Consider the following 23,189-nt stretch of genomic DNA (forward strand, 5'->3'; position numbering starts at 1 on the left):
CAGTGTTCTTTCTCAGAAGATCCAGATTCTTGCATTGGATTTAGTTGTTATTTCTCCCTGGTCTCCTGCAGTCTGTGAGAGTTCCTCAGTCTTTCTTCATCTTTTATGATCGTGACATTTTTGAAGAGTACTGGGCATTTATTTTATAGAGTGTTCCTCAGTCTGGGTTTATGTGATGTTTTCTCATGATTAGAATGAGCTTGGATTTTTGGCAAGAATCCCATAGAAATGATGTGTCCTTATTGGTGCCTTCTATCAAGAGAGCTGAAATGTTAAAAAGTCTCATCTGGTGAGGTTTATTTGATCACTTTGTTAAGGTCCCAGGTTTCACCTGTAAAGTTTTTCTCTTTGTAGTTGTAAGTATCTTGGAGGAGATATTTTTAACCTGCAGATATTCTGCTCCTTTCACACTGTCACCCGCTGGTCGTAGCAGCCCTCAGCGGATCTTGTCTGCAGCACTTACTCAGGTGTTTGCCTAGTGATGACTTTACTCCCTTTCCCTTCTGCCTTTATTAAGTGACATCTCCAGTAAGGAAGAACTGTCCTTTCTCCTTTGTTTGTTTGTTTATCCAGTTATTTTTGTATATCAGTATGAACTCATGGTGATTTATTTTGTTGTATGGGTTAAAACCCAATGCTATAATTATTTATTGTGTTGGTCAAAATGGTCCAGCTTTGGTCATTAGGGGCTCCTTGAATTTGGCTCCTGTGTTCTTTCTAAAAGACTCCATTCATTTTTGAACACTTTCTTACTTTCTAGTAACAGAAAGTGTTTCATGCTCATCTTTTATTTTTCCTGCACTAACCTTGGGGTCAGCCACCTCTCCAAGGAGCCCTGATTCCTCTTATTGGGAAATGCTGTTTAAAAATCAGTATTTTGCTGCTAGAGTGCTCACTGTTACAGAGGTGTCTTTGCTATAAGTCTCAGTGGGCAGACTCAGTGGGCAGACTTAGGACTTCCTTAATTATGTACATATATTATGTATATATATAATATGTATTAAATATATATAATATACTTATTAAAGTGAAGTGAAAGTGAAAGTCACTCAGTTGTGTCCTACTCTTTGTGACCCCATGGACTATACAGTCCACGGAATTCTCCAGGCCAGAATACTGGAGTGGGTAACCTTTCCCTTCTCCAGGGGATCTTCCCAACCCAGGAATTGAACTAAGGTCTCCTGCGTTGCAGGTGGATTCTTTACCATGTGGGTCAGGAAGATCCTGCATTGCAGGCGGATTCTTTGCCAACTGAGCTATCAGGGAAGTATTAGATTCCTACGTAAAAACACTTATTATATATCTGTGCCAATCTGTGTGTATGTTAAAAATCACAAATTTATGCTGATACTTCATGGATTCCAATCCAACGGCATAGAACTCATTGTAGCCTTTCCTTATCTGTAACTCTTCTTCCATAGTGAGAAACTCCATTCTCATTGTCTGCAGTGTATTTATTATTTCTTAAACTCTCAGTTCAGTTCAGTAGCTCAGTCACGTCCAACTCTTTGCAACCCCATGGACTGCAACACGCCAGGCTTCCCCATCATCACCAACTCCCGGAGCTCGCTCAGACTCATGTCTGTCGAGTCAGTGATGCCATCCAACCATCTCATCCGCTGTCGTCCCCTTCTCCTCCCGCCCTCAGTCTTTCCAGCATCGGGGTCTTTTCCATTGAGTCAGTTGTTTGCATCAGGTGGCCCAACTGTAGTGAACACATAAAATAGCTCCAGAATTGCTAGCCTGTACCCCTAACATTTACTAACTAGATTATAGCACTGAGGTACTGTTCTTTTTGTCTTTGACTTTCATCAAGGTTCTGTTTTCCAATATCCTAGGTTGATTTTCTTCTCTACCCTCTCCAGGGTGGTCAGTCAGTTATTTGTAATACAGATAGGGTCATTTGTTAGTGTTTGCATTTCTTTTTGGTTTCCCTTGACATCTGGTTGCTTTTCTCGTGTATTTGTTTGGGTATTTGAAGAGTACATGGAACATGACTCTAGTTCTGAGAGTCAGAGCTGCACACAAAGGTCAGCTCAGAGCATTGCCGCTCTTTGTCTCTGCTCCCCTGTTTCAGTTTCTCCCTTTCTCCACCCCTTTCCTACCAACCCTCCTCAGAAAACCATTCTCTTTAATTTCTAGTTTGCCCTTCCTTTATTAGTCTTTTGAACAAACAAGCAGATACATGTAACAGTATTTTTAATCTTTTTGTTTCTGTTATAGAAGTAATATATGTATTTATTGTAAAATAATTTAGACACTACAAAAACATGTTAAAAATGCATATAATCAAATAACTAAGAAATAAGTATATGTGGCAAATAAATAAATTAGATAATCTAATTTAATGTTTATTAAATATTAATATTAAATATTAGATATTAATGTATAATATCTAGTGGAATACTTGCATGTATTTAAAATCTAATTTTTTGCAATGACATGTTTTATTGGTCTTTTTAAAAATCATAATTGTTTTTATTTACTCTGGTTAAAATGTTTTGTACGGATGATATTCATTGAACTGTCTATGTATGTACTTTAAAATTCTTTGTTCTACAGATTTAGCAGGGTTTTGAGGGACCCATGGATAGTTCTTTTATTCCTTGAGGCAGCTGAAGAATGGGACATTTTATAAGACGGGGGAGTTAGAATGTTGAATTTATTATACATGTGCTATGAACTTAAAGTGAATGACCTCACATTTCCAAACCTCAGATCCCTCATTTGCAAAATAATTTTTAAAATATCTGCTGAAACAAGAACCATCTGCTATTTCCTTTGTCAGTAATTTTAACCCAGGGTCATCCTGGGGTAGATTGTTTCTGGTGAAGTGGTATCAGGTGTGTGCTGAAACATGCTTTTATTTGCAGTACCTGGCAGAAGCTGGCTGGACGGCTGAAGGAAGAGTGGTGGGAGTCACCCAGCCCCGGAGAGTGGCTGCTGTTACAGTGAGTTTCCTTTTTGCTGGAAAGACTCTGCCTGTGTCTTCTATTTTAGTGACTTATTTTTTTCTTCTTTCCTACAAACTCCAGATGAATATGACACTGCTCCTCAAGAATTTAATTCTTCAGCTTAAAAAGAACTATGGTCTGATTATTTTTGTAAAATTGATACCTGTACATCATGAATTTTTATGTAATAATAAAGTACTAAAGTCAAACAGAAAAAGTAATTAGGGGAAAAAAACCCCAAATCTCACCACATAGCAAACACAGTGTGAGTATTTGGGAACATCATTTTAAGCTTCATTTTCTGTTTAGATAAATAGTTGGCTGCTGCTGCTGCTGCTGCTAAGTCGCTTCAGTCGTGTTGACTCTGTGCGACCCCATAGAAGGCAGCCCACCAGGCTCTGCCGTCCCTGGGATTCTCCGGGCAAGAACACTGGAGTGGGTAGATGGATAGAAATAATTTTGTAAAAATGGGCTTGTAGCCATATATTTGTTTTTGCTGAATTTAACAAAAGAAGAAACTGCATTGAAATAGGAACTTTGGAGTACTGAACTTTGGGTAAGTATTTGTTCAGCACAAGAGAATTTATTAAAGCTTGAAAGTGAAGAAAAAGGATTACAGAAAGCTTTAGAAGGTTACTTATTTTTGGAACTATGTTATAGGTAGTTGCCTATTATAAGAGTAAATTAGCACGCTTATTCTTTCCACCTTTCTTTCCTCCATTTGTGATAAATTTCGAACTATAATTTTAATTTCAAGATTATAAGTACATGTTCTTTTCTATAATCATAACTCCCACAGGTATTTAACTTCAATTCTAGTTTAATAATTGCTAATTATTTTCCATGGTTTTGCCAACCTTGAATTGCTCATTTCACTTTTTTTTTTGCACTTTACTTCTTGATTGGCTGAATTGTATATGCCTGAGAATGTCTGAATGTGGTCTTTGTTGATATAAAATTCTTGATTTGCACTCTGTAAGAGCCCTGTAGACACTGCCTTTTGGCCTAAAGCATCACTGTATAGAAATAATTTGAGGTCCAGCAGAGCCCCCCTCACCTTCCAAGCTTGCTTTTTCTGCTTGAATGCTTGTAGTACTGCTGTTTCATTGGGATATGTCTTGATTCTGATTGTTCTCATTTGTTCTTAAATGTGGAAGAACTTCTAATCTTCATGTTAAATCACTTTATATCAGGGCAGGTTTTCTTCTGTTATATCTCGGCATACTTTTCTGTTCCATTTATTTTTTTTCTCTTTTCTAGGAGCACCAATTAAGTGTATATTAGATTGCCTTTGTAATATTTATCACTATCTCTGGGCTCATCGCCTTTCCAGTTTCTTTTGTGATATTTCTTCAAGCCTGTCCACAATGTTCATGATTGTTTTTAGTCAGACTTATTTGATTTTGTTTTCTTTGCATCTCTACCTGGGTCTCACAGTCACTTCTTTGAATGCATTTTGTTTTTCCTCTACTAGAGAAGTGAATATTTAAAATGGGAGGTGATATTACAATACATGACAAATTTTAAAAACTGATAATATAAAAAGCAAAACCCTGATATCACCAACATTAAAAAAAAAAAAAACCCCAGAAAATAACATAGTATTTTTGTTAATTAACAGTCTGACCCATTTCTGTAAATCTTTCTTCCTGCAATTTTTGGCTCTGTCCCCACTGAGCCCCTCTTTATTCCCTCAGTGAGAGCAGAGCAGTGTCTCAGTGTCTCTCTCATGTGGGTGATTCACATGTGCTTTGTGGTGTTGGTACTGCACTGACACTAGAGAAGCTCCTTTAGCTTTGTAACTGACATTTGTAGCATTGTGTAAATTAGGGGGGTTGTCTTCAGGTTTGGGAGAAGCCTCTCGGTAGTTTCTTTCAGGTCCAGGCTGTGAGATCTGGAGGATGTCCACAGGTTGATTTTTCTGACCTGTCCCTTTGAGACCTTGTTTCTCCTCGACTCTGCTGTGACTTTGTCTCGTCTTTAAGCTGTTTTAGCTTAAGCTTGTGATTTCTTTGAAACTGGATTTCTTTGGCTGAATTCTGTCTCTCTGAGTAATACTTCTTTAATTTATTTTTTCTTTTAAATGTGAATGTTTATTTTTGGCTGCCCTGGGTCTTTGTTGCTGTGCGGGCTCTTCTCTGGTTGTGACGAGTGGGGGCCGCTCTCTGTTGCAGTGCATGAGCTTCTCATGGAAGTTGCCTCGCCTGTTGCTGAGCATGGGGTCCAGGGTGTGTGGGCTTCAGTGGTTGCAGCACACAGGCTGAGTAGTTGGGCTCCAGGGCTTACTTCTTTTGTGGCACATGGCATTTTCCCAGACCAGGGATCCATCCCATATCCCCTGCGTTGGCAGTTGGATTCCTGTCCGCCGTGTCACCAGGGAAGTCCCCAGAATGCCTTTATTTTGACATCTCTACCTGGACAAGAAATTAATTCTATCTCCTTGCGTTAGTTTTCTTCTGTATTAAGTTTTAATTACTTCACTTTCTACTTGTCTTCTAGTTAGGCATCATCGATGAACATTTTCCAAGTTCTTCTGTGTATGTAAAAATGGAAGTAGTGGTTTGGCAACTTGACTGCTGCGTTAGATTTAACCTTTGATGTCATGAAAGATGATTCACTTACTTAAAACATTCGAGCAATTTTTTCTGTTTGTAGTTTGGAATCCCAGCTCTTAATCAGTTTGCATTTTTCCTCCAAATTTGTAGCCATGGATAATTTCCATGCAACCACATGCTTTCTCTTAAAGGACAAAAAGTATATAAATTAGCCTAGTAGTATTAATAGAGCTGTCAAGTTTGAAATGCTCCATCTCCACAAGTACTTTGTGTGCAGACCAGAATCTGAAAACGATGTCAGAGCCGAAGAACAGATGGCACAAGCCACTGCCTGATCTCAGTGAGAGGCAGCTCCTTAATGAGCATTTCACTGGACTCCTGGTCTGGGTTTGACTTCACGACCAGGCCCCCCCGCCTGGGCCTGTGATTCAGGACAAGTGCTAAGCTTGTCTTTTTTCAGTTTCTTGCTTTGTAAAAAAAGAGGGTCTCTGGCCCACCCAATGGACTGTATGCATGTTTAATAAGATACATTTTGTGAAAGCTTGGAGCACAGCACCTTCACATAGGAGGTGCTCGGTCATTGGTGGTTGGCCTTTCTTTTCTTTTTTACAAGTCTTCATTGAATTTGTTATAGTATTGCTTCTGTTCTGTGATTTGGTTTTTTGGCTGAGAGGCATGTGGGGTCTTAGCTCCCGGACTAGGGATTGAACCCACACTCTCTGTGTTGGAATACAAAGTCTTAACCACTGGATCGCCAGGGAAGTGTCCCTGGTTTTCTTTTGACCTCCTTTTTCCTATATCTGTTTCTATCAGTATTTATCCTGTCTAATTGTTGAGCTTATTGGGAATAGAACTTACACAGTAGAGGTAAAAAAAAAAAAAATCACTAAAAAAGCCCATAGAATATGGCTTTCCAGATGTCTAGTGGTATGACCATACAGAAAATTTCTAAAAAGGAACTTGAAAATAAAATCCATTTTATAGCAAATGTATACAAATAGTAAATAAATGTTTGACTTCATAAAATGATCACATTTTTATGGAGAGGTTGGTTCCCTTATGCTCACTCTTACAAGCTGGTTTTCCCCATAAGCTCCAGTATCTGTATGCACACACTCTCTGTGCCAGTTTTTAAGATTTACAGTTTAATGATCTGTAGGGTGGGAATTGAAACAATAACAATAACAAAACTGTCCTGGTGAAATACTGGTTATCGGGAGCTGTAACCTCCAGAGGTAGAGCAGTGTAGGATGAATTTCTGGTTTCATAAGATGTTTTGAAAGATTCTGTGGTGCACACCAGCTGCTTGATGACAGGTTCTGTCTTGGCCTCTGAGATCTGTAATTTCAAGTCACTGGGCAGAGCCACTTTCTGATCCTCATCTGCTCTTTAGTTTCTTAAACACTGATGGTCAGATAACGCCCAGTGTGCTTGGCTTGCAGCACTGGGTGCAGAGCCTCTGGACTCCTGGACCTGGGGCTGCTGCAGCCCAATGGCTGCTGCAGCCCAATGGCTGATGCTGAAAGCTCTGCCTCAGACACGCCCTGTGTCAGCTTATGATCCAAACTCAGGACCTGTGAAAGGAGGAGAAAGACGCCTGGGGGTTGGTTGGTAGGCCAGGTCCCCGGGAAAGCTCTATAATTTTGCTTCCCTTTGGGTCTTTTTTAGTTAGATAGTTTACATAATGAGCATTAACCCTTTATTTTCTTTCAAGGTAAACTAAGTTCTAAGTGTTATTGCTCTTCTGCTTTTATATTTATTCATTTTATCAGATAGTTTTTTAAATTTATTTTTTTTAAGTATCCAGCAATTATTTTATTTATTCATTCTTTTTTTTATTTGGTTGCATCACATGCCACGTGGGATCCTAGTTCCCCAACCAGGGATCATACCCACACCTCTTGCATTGGAAGCTTGGAGTCCTAATCACTGGACTGCCAGGGAAGTCCCCAGATATTTTCTGTTGTTAAATTAATAGCCTGTGAGTGGCCTGGAGTAGTAGATCTTACAGCTGGATTCTTTTTGATCTTTCCCACCCTCACCTTTCATGTGTCATGTAAATGAAATGTAAAAGTGAAATGTATAATGAAATGTAAACGTGAAATGAAAAGGTAAAAAATGTATCTGTACTTCATGGTCTTCATAGTGTGTTGTTCATTTCTTTTATTATGTTAATGTGGCGCCTTCATTAATTTTCTCCTCTCATCTTCCATGTAACAGTTTTTTAACCTGCGTCCTTGGCTTTATTTCCCCTTTCAGTCGTTTTGGTAGCTGGGACATGGTTACAAATCATTTTAGATTATCTTGCTCTGAAAGTGTTATTCTTTTGTTTCCAAAGAGAAAATGAACGTGACCAAGTGTTGAATTTGGTCATTCTTGTTCTTTTGCCTTTGTGGTCCAGTGGAAGTTGTTTTATTTCAAGGCATGAAGACGTGGAAATTTGTCCCTAGTTGGTATGCTAAAGAAAGCTTTAGGAAAAGGATGACTCTTGAAATTTCTTCTTTTTCCCTTTTTGCTTCAGCCACCAGGAAATCTAGAGCTGAATTTGTGGCTCAAATAACTTCGGCATATCTGTGTTTTAAAAATTTTCTCATTGGCTTTGACCTTTTGAATATTATCTATAATTTCTTTGATCCTGATCTGTAACCTTTTTACATGATTCTATTTTTATTCCATACTTACTGTTCTTATAAGTTGCCTCAAGTCAACATAAAGTTGATCATTGTAAAGATTATCACACTAGTTCTCTGCTAACCTGCCCCTTTCTGTTTTCATTTTCCACTGTGTTCAGCATACTGTTTAAAAAATAAGTGACCTTTAGATTTTCCATAGTGTGTGCTCTGGGCAGTAATTTCTATGTCTCTATTTTCAGCATGATCTTTCTTCCCAAAGGTTGCAGGGAGAGTGGCTGAGGAAAGGGGTGCGGTGCTGGGCCATGAGGTGGGCTACTGCATCCGCTTTGATGACTGCACCAACCCGCTGGCCACGAGAATTAAGGTGAGGTTCACAACTGCTTTCCTTCTGTAAATAAGGAAGAAGATTATTTGGGGGGAGGTAAAAACACGCAGCCGTTGCTGCTGACTAAGCCTCTAATGCCATGACAGAAAGCGTATGAGAGCATCCTGGCCCTCAGGGACATCGGCGTGTTGGGAGGTACAGAGCTCTTTCTGTGTCCTCACATCTTAGCCCAGAAAGGACTTTGGAAGTAGAGTTATGCCCTTGGTTCTTCAGGTGAAGAGGTTGAGGACCTGGGAGGTTGAGTGACCTGCCTGATGTGCCCATTGGTGGTAGAACCAGAGCTCAGAGCTGTCCTTTCTCATGTGTGTTTCACTGTTTCTCCCCACCAATCCACGTAGCTGTCTAAATATAGAAACTTAGCTATAAAAGACTTAAAAACAGGGACAAATAGTATAAATTGATAAAGTGTAGAATTCATAAATGTTATTTGTGCTAATTAGCGCTGGCCCATTTTCACATGATGATGGATTTTGTGTGTGTTTTGACCTTGTTGCTGCTATTAAAATAATTAGCGTCATAGAATCAGGGTACAGTCAGCTCAGCAGTGTCTACTGCATACCACTGTGCAAATCAGAGTCTCCTCAGATAGTGCTGGGATCAATGAATGAAAATGCTTTGATGGAGAAAAACAAATACTATATAATATCACCTATGTGTAGAATCTAAAAAATACAACAAAGTAATGAATATAGCAAAAAAGAAGCAGGCTCACAGATACAGAGAACAAATTCATGGTTACCAGTGGAGAGAGGAAAGAGGGAGAGGTAAAACAGGGGTGGGAGATTAGGGGCTACAGACTACAATGTAGAAAATAAGCTACAGGGATGCATTGTACAAGATGGGGACTGTGGCCAATATTGTATAATATCTATAACTGGAGCATAACCTTTAAAACTTGTGAATCACTATATTGTACACCTGTGACTTACATAATATTGTACATCAACTATACTTCAGTAATAAAAACTTTAAATTAAAAAAAAATGGTTTGATGAAATAAACATTGGTTATTAGAATCTCAGTTACCTCTCAGGTTGCTGCAAAGGAACTGAAAATAGATGGTCTAAATGCAGTAATTTGTAAAAATGTGGAACTTGTTTTCTAAATGGTCTGTATTTTCTTTCTTTTGACATTCATTTTGCTAGGTAAGGGATTTATTCTTCTGTACCACCAAATACATTTACACTAGCTAATTTTTAGACAGCTTTTAGTGAATTCCATGATCACATGACTCTTGAGAGAGTCTTTTATGAAAAGTCCTGTGTTCCATTGGTAGGTTTCCAGGCACTCAGTCCCCGGCTGGTGGGCTCTCACTGGTGGCGCCTTCTCACTTGCACTCCTGTGTGTATGTGTGGCAGCTCGCATCAGGTCCAAGAAAAATATGCTTTAAAAAGCAAAACAAAAAGGAAAAGTACTAAGATATAGCCTGTGAGGGAAATGTTTAGCTTTGTTAAAGACGGACTTGTTTTGGGATGAGAATAACAGCATCTAGTTGTTAACTGCGTTTTTCTGAAGCATATTCATAAACACTCCTTAATCCTTAACGGTAATATTAATAATCGACATTCTTGAGCTCTCTCTGTGTGCTGGGGCCCTTGCTAAGCCCTGTACATGTGCACTGTACTCTCTCACTTAATTCTCATAGTAACTCTGCGAGACAGATACTTTTATTTTCTCCATTTTACAAATGAGGAGCTGGGCTCAGAGAAGGTAAGTAACTTGCCCAGGGTTTACACAGCTAGTAAGAAGAAGAACAGAGATCTGACCCAGCTGCTGGATGTGACAGCTTGTGTTCCTAACCACAGCCCCAGTCAGCCTTCCTAAAATAATATCAATTGAAGTTGAGGTTAATAACCTCAAGAGCTGCAAGTCTGTGGTCCTTGGGACATTGTAGGAAGTGTGATCTCTGACTCAGTGAACCCCCTGGGCAGACCCAGGTTTGTCTTCCCTGTCTATTCATAGCCAGTACCTGTGGTCCAGGCTCAGAGGAAACGGGGCTTAGTCAAAACTCACAGAGCAAATGCAGGTGAAATTTGCTAATAGAGTTGCTAGCTCTTACCGAGGGTCCTGTGTTCAATATCTTGTTTGGAAACCATTCCAGTGCTTGATAACCAAAATTTGGGGGTATTTTCTCATAGTCCTTGGTGGGAATTGTCTTATACACACACTGGTGATGAGGTTGTATGTGTTTAGTTGGACTTGAACTCTTTGAAGGAAAGTTATGAATATACAGTGTAAATGAATCATTTCTAAACCTTTGTGTTTCTGTGTTTTAGTTTCTGACCGATGGGATGCTGGTCAGGGAAATGATGGTTGATCCATTATTAACAAAATACAGGTAAGTGTATTTTTCCTTTGATAAATTTCCTACAGTTTCAAAAATACATGAGTAGATTGAGGAGAAGTTGTTTTAATAGCTGGGATTCGTGACCACACTCAGCTTTCCCAAAGCTTCTCTCCTTCCTTTGACTGTTGTGACCTTTGATGTTCTTTTCAGAATATATGGAGTCAAAACTGGGCTCATTAAAATCCCTGTCCTTATTTGAACGATCTGTTGACTTGTTTTTATCTTGCTGGAGGGTGACTACAGAGGCACAGCACAAAACTGGGCAGCGATTTGCTGCATGTAACGTGCAGAGCCCAAATACTTATTCACGTTTTCCGTCTCCTTGTGGGTCCCCGTCCATCGCTCATTGTACAAAATGATCCACTCAGGCTCTGTGTATCCTGGGGAAGGATGTCATATTTGACTCCCTGGTACACATGTGGCATAGCCATGACCAGGTGCCTCTTCGTGCTGTTTTATGCAGATTTTTAGTCTTTGGGTGGTTGGGCCTTATCTGAATTTTTATGTGCTCAATGGGGCTATATGTTATATTGGAATTTAAAATCATGTATTAGATTCTGTTGGGATCCAGCATTGGTGGTAAAACTTTAAAAGTAGCAATAAATAAGAGCATTTTCTCTACCAAGAAAAGTTGATGTGGCCATTTTTATTAGCTTTTGAGTTACTGGCTTGTCAAAGAGGAGGTACTTGGTGTTACTTTTTGCTGCACGGTGATCAGATGGGGGCTAAATCCCCAGCAGTCCCTTTAATGTCTGGATGGGCTTGTGTGGTGGCTGCTCTAATGCCCACTGAGATTGTCCCTCTGATTCTAGTGCCATCATGCTGGATGAGGCCCACGAGAGGACCTTGTACACCGACATTGCCATTGGTCTGCTGAAAAAGGTATATGGCTTTACTGCCAGACTTCCGGTTTTGTGTTTTTGTTTTGTTTGTTGTTTGATCAGGAAAGTCATTGTAGCAGTTTAGAAAATTCAACAAAATGCAGAGGAAAGAAATGGAAATTGTCAATCACCCTGCTCATGCAGAGACAGTTACGTTAAGAGTTTTGGAACGTTTCCTTCTCTTCTTTCTCCTTTGGGTGTCTGTTTATGCACCTGTTTTGGCCCAGTGGGGATTGGGTTGTTGTGCTCACTTGTATCTTGCATACTTCTCTTAGTGTTGCATAAGGATCATTTTCCTCTGTCATTAAATATTCTCTAAAGACATTTTTAATGGCTATATAGTCACATGTCTGTACCATAAAGTATTTGACACCTCGATTACAGCTAGGCATTTATATGGCTTCCAGATTTGAAATATTTTACATAATGTTGCAGGAAGCACCCTTGAAGTTAAATCTGTTGGATTTCTGTTTCTTTTCTGTCTTTTGCTTTTTATTATAGATTTCAAGCATATCCCAGAGTAGAGAGAAGGGTTTAAGGACCCCCATGTGCCCATAACCTGGCTTCAGCAGTTATAACCCATGGCCAGTTTTGTTTCAACCTTACTTGCATCCTCTTCTCCCTTCCTATATTTTCTGGTTGTTTTCTTTGGGGAAATTTCTGATCCCCAGAGACTAGAGCAGGGTGATTAAAAGCTTGAATTCCGGGTCAGACTACCTGGGTTCAATTCTGACTCTGCTGAATTTGCTCATCGCTCAGATGGGGCTGATACCAAGTTTTTCTTTCTCTGTGTTGCTTTACTTTCCTATCTGATAGCCACTAGCCACTTTAGATTTAAATTAGTTGAAACAGAATAAAATAAAAAATTCATTTCTTTAGTCCCACTGGCTGTATTTCAAGGACTCTCTGGCCACATGCAGCTAGTGGCTACCGCAGTGGGCAGAACCTTTAAGCATTCTCTTAGAGCTGCCCTGTAACATCATTGTTGTGAAACTTAGGTAACGTAAAATGTTTAGGATGGTGCCTGACACAGGGCCGTGAATAGAGAGTGAGGTGCCTTTCCCATTGGGAGGATGTCTGCAGCTGAGTGAGGGGAGGGTGGGCTGGGTTTTAGGGCCCCTCGCCTCTCTGTGCAGTGCACGTGCTGCACAGCTGTATGCAGGGACTTGGAATGGCACATGGCTTACTATATGCTAGCTGCTGCTGCTGCTGTCTTCATTATTAATTTATTTCTTGGCCAAAGATTTAAACTTTTTGATACTTGTGAGGGATTATCCCACTCTGTTATTACCTTCTCAGGAATGGTATAACAAGGGGGCCTGTTTCACTGAATCTTTGAGTGAACACTGAACACTGAAAATAAATCCTTGCCAATGTGAAGGATGAAACAATAATCTCATTGTTACATTTTTTTTACTATAATTTATTTGATCATTTCTCCTATGACCATTGCTCATCTTTTTCTTTGAATAACTGTTAATATCTTTTATCTATATTTCTGTCTGGGTGTTATTTATTGTTTGATTTTTCACACTCTAAGTGTATATACACAGATTCTGACTATTCAGAGACCCAGGTGTCAGGAAAAAAAATGGTTTTACTTTTGGTAAATTCAAATTTGTGTCTTAAAGCTCCTTTATACTTTCTTTTTTCTTTTCTAATTTTTTTGTTCTGGAAAATTTTTATCACTCACACAATTAGAAAGAATAGTATAATGAACTGCCTTTTCATCTGTTACTTAACAGTTACCAATTTGTGGTCAGTCTTGTTTCATCTTTAAGCTCCTCCCCAACCCCCCATCCTCCTCCACACATTGGATTATTTTGTAATAAATTTCAGATATCAGATTATCTCATCTGTGTCACAGTGTTACCATTGTTTTTCCGCACGCCTTCTCTTTTAGATTCAGAAGAAGCGAGGGGATCTTCGGCTGATTGTGGCTTCGGCCACTTTGGATGCAGAGGTGGGAGCACGTCCACTGTCGCCCTCTGTCCCCGGTCAGCGTGGGGATTGTTGGTCATGTCCTTGGGAAGCTGCCTCCAGCTGGAGCTTATCTTCGGCAGGATGGCCTGCCTTCCTTATGGGCCATCTGATGTCCTAGATTTCGTCATTGGAGGAAATTCCTTTTCAGCTTGTGGGTGGAAATAGCCTGTAATTAATTGAGTTCATAATTACCTATTGTCTTGTTTCTCTACATGCTATGTTTTCCCCCACACAGGCAGCTTCTTTTTATTACTCTTTTCAGCAGGAGGCTATACTTCTTTTGTTTTGTTTTTAATTTTATTTTATTTTTAAACTTTACATAATTGTATTAGTTTCGCCAAATATCAAAATGAATCCACCACAGGTATACATGTGTTCCCCATCCTGAACCCTCCTCCCTCCTCCCTCCCCATACCATCCCTCTGGGTCGTCCCAGTGCACCAGCCCCAAGCATCCAGTATCGTGCATCGAACCTGGACTGGCAACTCATTTCATACATGATATTTTACATGTTTCAGTGCCATTCTCCCAAATACTTCTTGAATTTATGACTTCAGGATTTATATTTAGATTTGAGGGATACAATTAAAGTTTTCCCTGTACATATAGTAATTTTCACATTACAATTTTTTATGTCTAAATGTACATTAGTTTTCACTATTAAAAATTTTTTTATTGAAATAAGTTGATTGACAGTGTTGTGTTAATTTCTGCTATATAGCAAAGTGATTCAATTATACGTGTGTATGTATACATACATACACACACTTTTTTTAATATTCCTTTCCATATGGTTTATTACAGAATTCTGAATATAGTTCTCTGTGTTAAGTAGTAGGACCTTGTTGTTTATCTATTCTATATATAAATGCTAACATCTGCTAACCCCAACCTCCCACTCTGTCCCTCCCCCAACCCCCTCCCCCTTATTTTTCTCTCTTAATAACTAATATTTTAGTTCAAACAGCAGTTCAGCTCAACACATAATTTTGACCACTTGCTGTATATGCACATGCAGACCACACGCACACACACACACAAAGCACAGAAGCACAGTGCTGGCTACAGGTGATTCATACACTGCCTGACTGGTCAGGGAAGCAGACACATAAATAGGTGTTTGCCGTTCAGTTTGTTCAAGGTGCTGAGACAGCCAGGGAGGGGGTGCTTTCTCTCTAGCCAGCTGGAGGGTGTCCAGAAGCTTTCATGGAGGAGAGACATCCCACCTAGGTTGGAAAGATGCGCACAAGTCTGCTAGATTTGTGGGGTGGGGAAGGAGTCCTAGGCATGCAGAGAACCACAGGGGCCTGAAACGTGTTCAGAGGGCTGTGGGTCACGTGTAAGGCGGGAGCCATATCTCGCGTGCAGCACCTGCTGGGGGGTGATCTGTCCCCCTGCCTGCAGTCACCCCTCTGTCTCCTTTCAGTTTTTCCAGTGCTCCTTACACTCCAGCCTCACCTTGCTTTTCCTCAGATAAGTTGACGCATGCTTCTGCTTTTGGTGGGGAAGCCCTCTTTTTAGACCGTTTTTGCTTCAGATGTTCTCATGGCCTGGTACTCATTTCCTTCCAGTCTTGGTCAGGTATTAGCTCCCAGAGAACCTTCCCAGACCACTGTCTGCAACTGAGCCCCTGTCGCTCTTCATTCTCTTGCTCTCCTCCTCGTTTCTGTTTAGCCCTTCTCCTTTGCTAACATCATATGCATATCTGGGTGTTTGTTGATTGTATGTCTCCCATCACTAAAATGTAAACACTGTGAAGACTGGGACTTTGACTGTCTTACTCTATTTTATCCCTTTCATCTGAGACAGTGTCCGGCACAGAGTAGGGACTGTGGGTTGAATGAATTTTGATTGCGTGGAAAGCGATGGGAAATTCAAATGGGAGAGTCTGGTAGGGGTCAGATGATGGGGGGACCCCACAGGCCACGTGAACTCCACCCTTCCACTGGTCAGTAGCCCTAGCATGTGTGAGGCTTGGCAGTGACTTGACCACATTTGTGGGGTTTTGTTTTGGCCGAGCTGGGTCTTTGTTGCTGCGTGCAGGCTTTCTCTAGTTACTCAGTAGCGGTGGCTGCTGTTTAGTTGTGGTATGCGGGCTTCCCGCTGCAGTGGCTTCTCTTGTGAAGCACTGGCTCTAGGCGTGCAGACGTCAGTAGCTGCGGCGCGTGGGCTTAGTTGCTCTGTGGCAAGTGGCATCTTAGACGAGGGATTGAACCCCCGTGCCCTGCATTGAAAGGTGGATTCTTAACCACTGGACCACCAGGGAAGTCCCATATTTGAGTTCTAGAAAGATCACGCTGGTGCTGTATAAGAGACACAAACAGATGTGGCGATCACAGTCAGGAGGCCAGTTCCATAATCAGCTGAGATAAAAGGGCCTCGCTTCTGGTCTCCGAGTGGCTTCCAGGATACAGAACAACTTGGAGGGAGAAAAAAGTCAGCCTGGCTGAGAGAGAGGTCTGCATGCTGCCTGACAGGTTTCTTGGACCGTCTCATGGTGTAGGAGTCTGTTATCTTAGGTCTGCCCACCATAACTTTGGGGTTAAAGCTCTCTGTTGCCCTCTTTAATGAATTCTTATGCCCTTCACCTGTGATCCCTGATGGAATGCTATTTTAACCTCATCTCCTGTCAACCTCTTCCATGACTGAGTTGTCCAGAACATCATCTCCATTTTACCTCTTATCTTTACCACGACCCCCTTTTTGAAATTGTTTCCAATAGTTTTTATTGTGGGTAAAATCTTTAATGTCCAAGTCTTTGAATCATCAGTAATATTTATTGCTTACAGTTGCCTTTCATTGTCTTTAGTGTGGCACAGAGATGGAAAAACATAGCTTCTTTCCATTCTGCCTGCCATAGTCCATAGTGATGCACTTCCTGGGAGTGATATTTTTAGGTGGGAGGGTGGAATGTAGGAGTTGTGTCAGCCTTGGGTGTGCTAGGATGCAAGGGTTGCCAGATGTCAGCAACTTTCAGCAGAGTCTTGAGTGGACCCGGGTCATTGATTTCTTCATCCCTTTCTGGCCTGGCGAGTGAGGAGGAGTGAGGGGTGTTTGTGTGCGCATGAGGGGAGACGTGGGTGGGTGTGGATGCACGTGGGGTATGGAATGTGAGTTCCCAGGTGGGAGTAAGAGGGCGAAGAAGAGGAGGGAATGGGCTGAAGTGGACAAGAGAGGAGGAGTGTGTGAGAGTGGTGAATGGGGGGGCGTGGCTCAGGTAGTATTTTCACTTGGAGGCCCAGGGATGCTGGAACACCTCCCTTGTCTCCTGGCTGTTGAGTCTGTGGGCAGCAGACTCATTGCTAACTCCAGTGCCTGGAGGGATCGATGCCACCTGCTCTGGTTTCGCTCGGGGCCTGGGGTGGCCCAAGCTGCAGTCCAAGACACCCAGTGACTGCGACTGGGAGGCAGAGGCCAGTGGAGTTGGATGGGGCTGATCAAATAGTCGCCTTCATTGGTTTAGGTGTATCTTAATATCAGCCTAATTAAGTCAGCACTTAATTAGAATGTGACTGAGTATAATTATGAAGTATTTATTGACCATTGTATGACATGGTATATTTTTTTTTTTTTTTATTGGCTTCCATTTACCTGGCAGAAAACATGATCACTGACTCATCCATGGTTTTTTGGTCACAGTCCAGATGCTTGAAGAGAGAATAATTTTTCTTAGAGAAGGAATTTGGGGTCCATTGTAGTCAGGTACCCACTTGGAACCATTCTGTATGGGCCAAAGCTGGGCAGGCCGTGTTGGCGAGGCTGCTAGGGGTCCACTCCTGTGGGCCAGATCAGAGCCACTAGCAGAGAAGGAAACGGGTGAGCAGGGGAGCGATCCCGCAGACATGCACCGCATTTGTGTTCCATGTCACAGACGAGCCTCTTGCTCGTAGTCACTTTGTGTGTGTCTGTGTCAGCACGACCCCTGGCTTTCAGAGTTGGCTCTCAGCTCTTCTTTTCCTGGTGGGCTGAGCTCATTTCACTCCTGGTGGTCCTTCATTCTGCCTCAAGATGCAGACGCTGTTGACACTATGTTTATTTGCTTTCTAGCCTTTAATTTTTTGTGTATATATGTTTAATACTTCCGAATACAGATAAAAGATAAAGATCTTAAGGACAAAAGTCTTGTGCCTCCTCAGTTAATGCTGAGTTTTATTTCTTAAAAGAGTAACTCTCTGTCTTTACATCTCTGCTGTCATTCTTGGAAGGGGTGCGCCTCTTCTCCTTCCCAACCAGTAATAGCCCTCCTCATCCTTTCAGGCTTAGCCAGGAGATCCGGCCACCTCCAGGACCCTGTCCCTATACCACATCATTGTGGGCCCTTTCCTCCTCCCCTGACTGTAACTCGCAGCTCTTCTCTGGTCATCCAGTCCTTGAGGCTCGGTTTATGTTATGATTGGTTTTTTGCACACCTTCCTCCTTGACTTATTCACTGTTTGGGGGAGAGGGGAGCAGTGCCTTCTCCCTCGTTTGTGCATCACTTGTAGCATGCCCATGCTTTGCATGCCATAGGACACAGGAAGGCTGAAGTCACTTGCAGGGAATTTACCTGAAAGAAGGGTGGAGCTGCATGGGTCTTCATGGCACAGCACAGTACTTCTCTTGGCGTGAGGCTTGTTCTTTTATGTCTATGTTTACTCTTCTCAGACGTGACTTGGAGGTTGACATGTAGCATGCAGGTATTTTGGAGTCAATCTAGTCGACTCTTCTAGAAGTGCTTCTCCAAGCCTTTTCACGTTGTACTCGATTCAGGTTCTCAGGGCACCCCTGGATCCTGGTTTCCAGGAGCAGACGTGGACGTGTTTAGGGGAGATACCTGGGAAGGAAAGAAGACAGGCCTGGTGATCCCATGGGTGGGCCTCCTAGGAGAGGAGAATGCAGCGCGTGCCAGGCCTCAGGGGACCGGGAAGGTCAAGAGCTCTCCCACCAGGCCTCCGTAGAGACTGCAGGCCTGGGGATCAAGTACCATTGAAGAAACGTGGCCACCTCTTTGGGTGGAATTGCCAAGAGCCACTTCTCTCAGCGAGGTCCTGTGGGAGCGTGGGAGAAGTGGGGAATTGCTGACCTGCCCATACAGAGTGTAGTGCTGCCTCCTGAGGGGCATATGAAGAGGGAGAGGACTCTTGTCCTGCAAACACAGGACCTGTAGATTGCACTTCCAGGAACATCCCTGCCATTCACAGACGTACAGGTTTCCTTTATACAGTGATCACGTGTGTGGTCAGAGCTGTGCTTTCCAGACAGAAATACACATCAGCCTGATGTAATCCACCTTTGACTTGAGTTACACCTTCTGACCTAGTCTGTGGTTAAATGCAGTATGGGGGACGGGGGCGGGTGGGGTAAGATCAGTAATCCCTCTGCTGCATGTTGACTTAGGTTCACAGCTGAATGCACTTTGGAAATCTAACCTTGATCATTTCTGTCAAATCTTCAATAGAGTCTGCCAGTGAAATGTGACTCCCCAAAATTATAAGAATAAAAATATGATTTTTTGAATAATTATTTTGTTATCCTTAGTCTGTATTACGTATAGCCAATCCCTATCCCCCCACCCCCTGCTCTGCCAGTTTTATATTATTTTCATTCTTTCCGTGAGTTACTATGAACCTTTTTTTTTTTTAATTTGAGCAATGAAGAATTTTTTTTTTAATTTCTTTTAGAAATTTCGGGATTTCTTTAATCACAATGACACCAGTGACCCAACCAGGGATACGTGCGTGATCCTTACTGTGGAAGGGCGGACATTTCCAGTGGACATCTTTTATCTACAGAGGTTTGACAGTCCTTGCATTTTTAGTCAGGGCGATTGGAAAACCAGGTCTGTTCAGTGGGCTGAGAAGCAGCTGTGTCTGCTTGCGGCTTCTAGGGCAGTGCGCCAGGCTGCTGAGGAAGGGCATGTTTGTCACTGATGGGATGTTCTGGAACCCTCCCTCAGTATTGCTGCAGGATTTCAAGTCTCCCTCCAGATGTGCAGGTCTATGACTCTGTGGTCCCTGGCTCAGCAGCAAAGAGCAAAATGGGAACAAGGTTGCAGGGAGGAGGGCTCTAGAACGGTCCAAACTGGGCTTTACAAGACTGTCAACTCGGGTGGTATTGGTGATTTGAATCAGTTGGTTCTCAGCCCTCTACATCTTAGCAGGAAGGCCTTGGCTGACATTTTTCGGGAGGAGCCTCTTTGAACAGGAAAGGGTCATCCTAATTCCTACTCCTTTTCACTGTACAGAGGAAGACTGGGAGCCTGAATCAGAGGCAGATAAATCCAGAGAGTTACGGGCCTGACTTCTGAGTCATTTTAGAGGGGCAGGCACCCTTGCACTCCATCCACTCCCCTCAGACATGCTGCTGGTTGTCAGGAGGGGAAATGGAAAGAATGTGGAATTCAGCACTGGGACAAGAGACCCACTTTTCCTGGCCAGGGAATCTTTGCATGCTAAAGATAGGACGTCGGTTTTCACGGGCTTTATTGCTTTTCTGTCTCTGCAAATAAAGCCAAAAATAGTAGTTTACATGTAATTATGGATTGTATTTGAATTCTGCATTAAAAAAAGAATGTTTATTTTAATTATTCATATGCCGATTATCTGCTGGGAAGGCGCAAACGAACTTTCACAAGGCTTTGCTGGCAGATTACTAAGGTAATTGATCTGTAATTAATGAACATATTCTGGTGATGAATTTATCTCATACATCTTTTCAGTCCTGTTCCAGATTACATCAAATCAACCGTAGAAACTGTGATGAAAATTCACCAGACTGAGGGAGATGGAGACATATTAGCATTTCTCACTGGTCAGGTAATTCCATTGAACCTTTTTTCCTCTGGCGAACAGACACGTTAAGGCAGTACCAAATACAACTACACTATGCTATGCTAAGTCACTTCAGTCGTGTCCGACTCTGTGCGACCCCATAGACGGCAGCTTACCAGGCTCCCCCGTCCCTGGGATTCTCCAGGCAAGAACACTGGAGTGGGTTGCCATTTCCTTCTCCAATGCATGAAAGTGAAAAGTGAAAGTGAAGTCGCTCAGTCGTGTCCGACCCCTAGCAACCCCATAGACTGCAGCCCACCAGTCTCCTCCGTCCATGAAAAAATCTTTTAAAAAAGCAGCACCAAAATATATACAGAGGCATATTACTTTACTTAGCTGTCGGTCTCATGTTTTATTGTCTTTGTGGTTACTTGATTGCATTAAAAAATTGTTCAGTTTGATGTCATTCATCTGTTGACTCAGTTGCCAGAGAATCATTAGCTCCTGCCTGTTCTGTCTGCCAGACGTTTTAAATTTATCAGCTGATTCCAGAGTAAATCCGAGAGCTAAGCCAGTGGGCCGTTTTGATGCCAGGATTGAATCCTGCACGAGGCACATGCTGCGCCTCTGTGTCGCTGCTGCACCTTTTTCCCAGTGACCTTTGCAGCTCACCCTGGAGGGAACAGGTTGGCACACCACTGGAAAAACAACCAGACAGGCCTAAAGGCTCACTCAAGGTTGTAGCTCTGTTCAGAACTACCCTCTAGTTGTAATCATTTCCACTGGCAAGCATTTTCCATTGTTCAGGAATCTTTTCTAGGACAGGCTCACAGCGATTCTGTGTGCCACAGCTTGTCCATGTGTATGCCACACAGTTTGCTGCAGTGTATTAAAAAAAAAACTCAGTAAAATAGTCGTTTTGGTGCATCAGAAATTCTTCTGTTGACTGCAGGTAGTGTGGACTTGAGTAATTAATTGGACAGTCACGACTTTTCACCCCTTGGCCCCATTGTTCGGTTGCATTTGATCAAATACCACCCCACTGTGGAGTGTGAGGACTCTTGACAGTCACAGATCTGACTGGATTTATAGTCCTGACCCCATCCTACATTTTCTTGCAGTCGGATAAAATGACATGCTTCGGTCTGACCTCGTTTTCTTTGGTCCCCATCTCGATGATTTTAGGAAGAGGTGGAAACTGTCGTGTCAATGCTGATCGAGCAGGCTCGAGCACTGGGTCAGACTGGGATGAAGAGACACCTCCGGATTCTCCCCATGTATGCAGGACTGCCCTCCTTTGAGCAAATGAAAGTGTTTGAAAGGGTGTCACGCAGTGTCAGAAAGGTAAGACTAACCCAGGGACCAAGGGCGTTTGCAGCTGTCTGTAATCATGTTGGTGCCCCCTTGCCCTCTACTGGAAAGGTTTATTTTACATTGAAGTAGAACCTGCTAAATAGGAAGGTATTTTAAAGAACTTAAGGTCTGTATTTCTGTGCAGCAGAGCTAAAAGCAAACGGAAAGAAATTCCCAGGTGGCCCAGTGGTTAGTACTCTGCTCTTCCGCTGCTCAGGGCCTGGGTTCAATCCCTGGTTGGGAAACTAATTTCCCTTAAGTTTCATAGCCAACCCCCCCCAAAAACATAAACAAGGATAAAAGCACACAACCCCCCCAAAAACATAAACAAGGATAAAAGCACACAATAAATAATGAGTTGCAAAGATTTCTCAGCCTGCCTCACAGAAAGTTTAGTACTTATCAGAGTAGGTGACTTTCCCTATCACACAACAGTATCTTGGTGTAAAGGATTGTCTTGGTGAATTGTGATCAGTCAGAAACAGTAGATTAGCTACTGTAAAATGGTTTCTCAGCCATGTGTTTGAAAAATCGGTTTGCCTATAGAGCCAAATTTAAGTCAGTTAATTTAAGGTGTGGCTTAAAAATACCTAGCCTTGAAATTGGGGTGGGGAAGGGCGTGATGAGAAGCACTGGTTTAAAGGAGCCAGTAGGCAACCAGTTTGTTTCCTCTCTGTCCCCTGCCTGGGTCCTGCTGTTTACCCTTCATCCGGTGAGGAAGGTACAGCACTGGCCCAGAGTTGCCTTACAGCAGCTATTTATCAGCAGGTAGCAGGGAACACAGTAGGTGAGCGACGGCTGGTCTGAGGCTCCACTCCCAACTTCAGGTCACTTTTAAGAGGGCATTCTGGCCATTGGGATGGAGCTTGCTCAAGTCTGTCCAGTCAAACGTGAACTGTAGCCATCCAGTCAGGAGACCTGGGTTACCCTGTGCACTGGGATGAGTTACTCAACCCCGAGGTCTGGTTTTCTCAGCTGTAAAACATGAATAATAGTAACTTTTAGATAGATGGTTTTATAGCATAAAATCGTGACTCTGCTACATAAAAATAGTAGGGAGATTTTGTAAAATGATCTAAGTAAAAGTGCCCGACCAAAGTTCCAAGTGCTATTTATATGTCTCCTGCTGCTTCACACCCTCCAGGGGGCAGCACTCAGCGCCCTTGGAATAAAATGCAAACCCCTCCTGTGGCCCAGAGACCGTGCATGATCGGGTCCCTGCATCCCTCCTAACCTCATCTTTTATTTAATTATCCTGGCCTGTGGCTGCATCGGCTGTTTCTCCTTCCTCTGCCTGGATCTATGTAGGGCCGGTTGCTGCTTTTTATTCAGGTTTCAGCCTAAAATCA

General features: G+C 42.3%; 1 protein-coding gene across 1 annotated transcript in view; it reads left to right on the top strand.

The window, feature by feature from the left end:
* DHX35 (DEAH-box helicase 35) overlaps positions 1-23,189 on the top strand; it is a 71,997-nt gene that overhangs the window by 17,426 nt on the left and 31,382 nt on the right. The window contains exons 4-11 of the mRNA XM_070381731.1: positions 2,874-2,951; positions 8,402-8,506; positions 10,804-10,865; positions 11,687-11,756; positions 13,659-13,718; positions 19,399-19,511; positions 20,436-20,532; positions 21,673-21,831. Of these exons, the coding sequence (XP_070237832.1) occupies positions 2,874-2,951; positions 8,402-8,506; positions 10,804-10,865; positions 11,687-11,756; positions 13,659-13,718; positions 19,399-19,511; positions 20,436-20,532; positions 21,673-21,831 (744 nt within the window). The remainder of the gene's footprint in view (positions 1-2,873; positions 2,952-8,401; positions 8,507-10,803; positions 10,866-11,686; positions 11,757-13,658; positions 13,719-19,398; positions 19,512-20,435; positions 20,533-21,672; positions 21,832-23,189) is intronic.

Source organism: Bos mutus, chromosome 13 (assembly GCF_027580195.1).
Source record: "Bos mutus isolate GX-2022 chromosome 13, NWIPB_WYAK_1.1, whole genome shotgun sequence".
NCBI lineage: Eukaryota > Metazoa > Chordata > Mammalia > Artiodactyla > Bovidae > Bos > Bos mutus.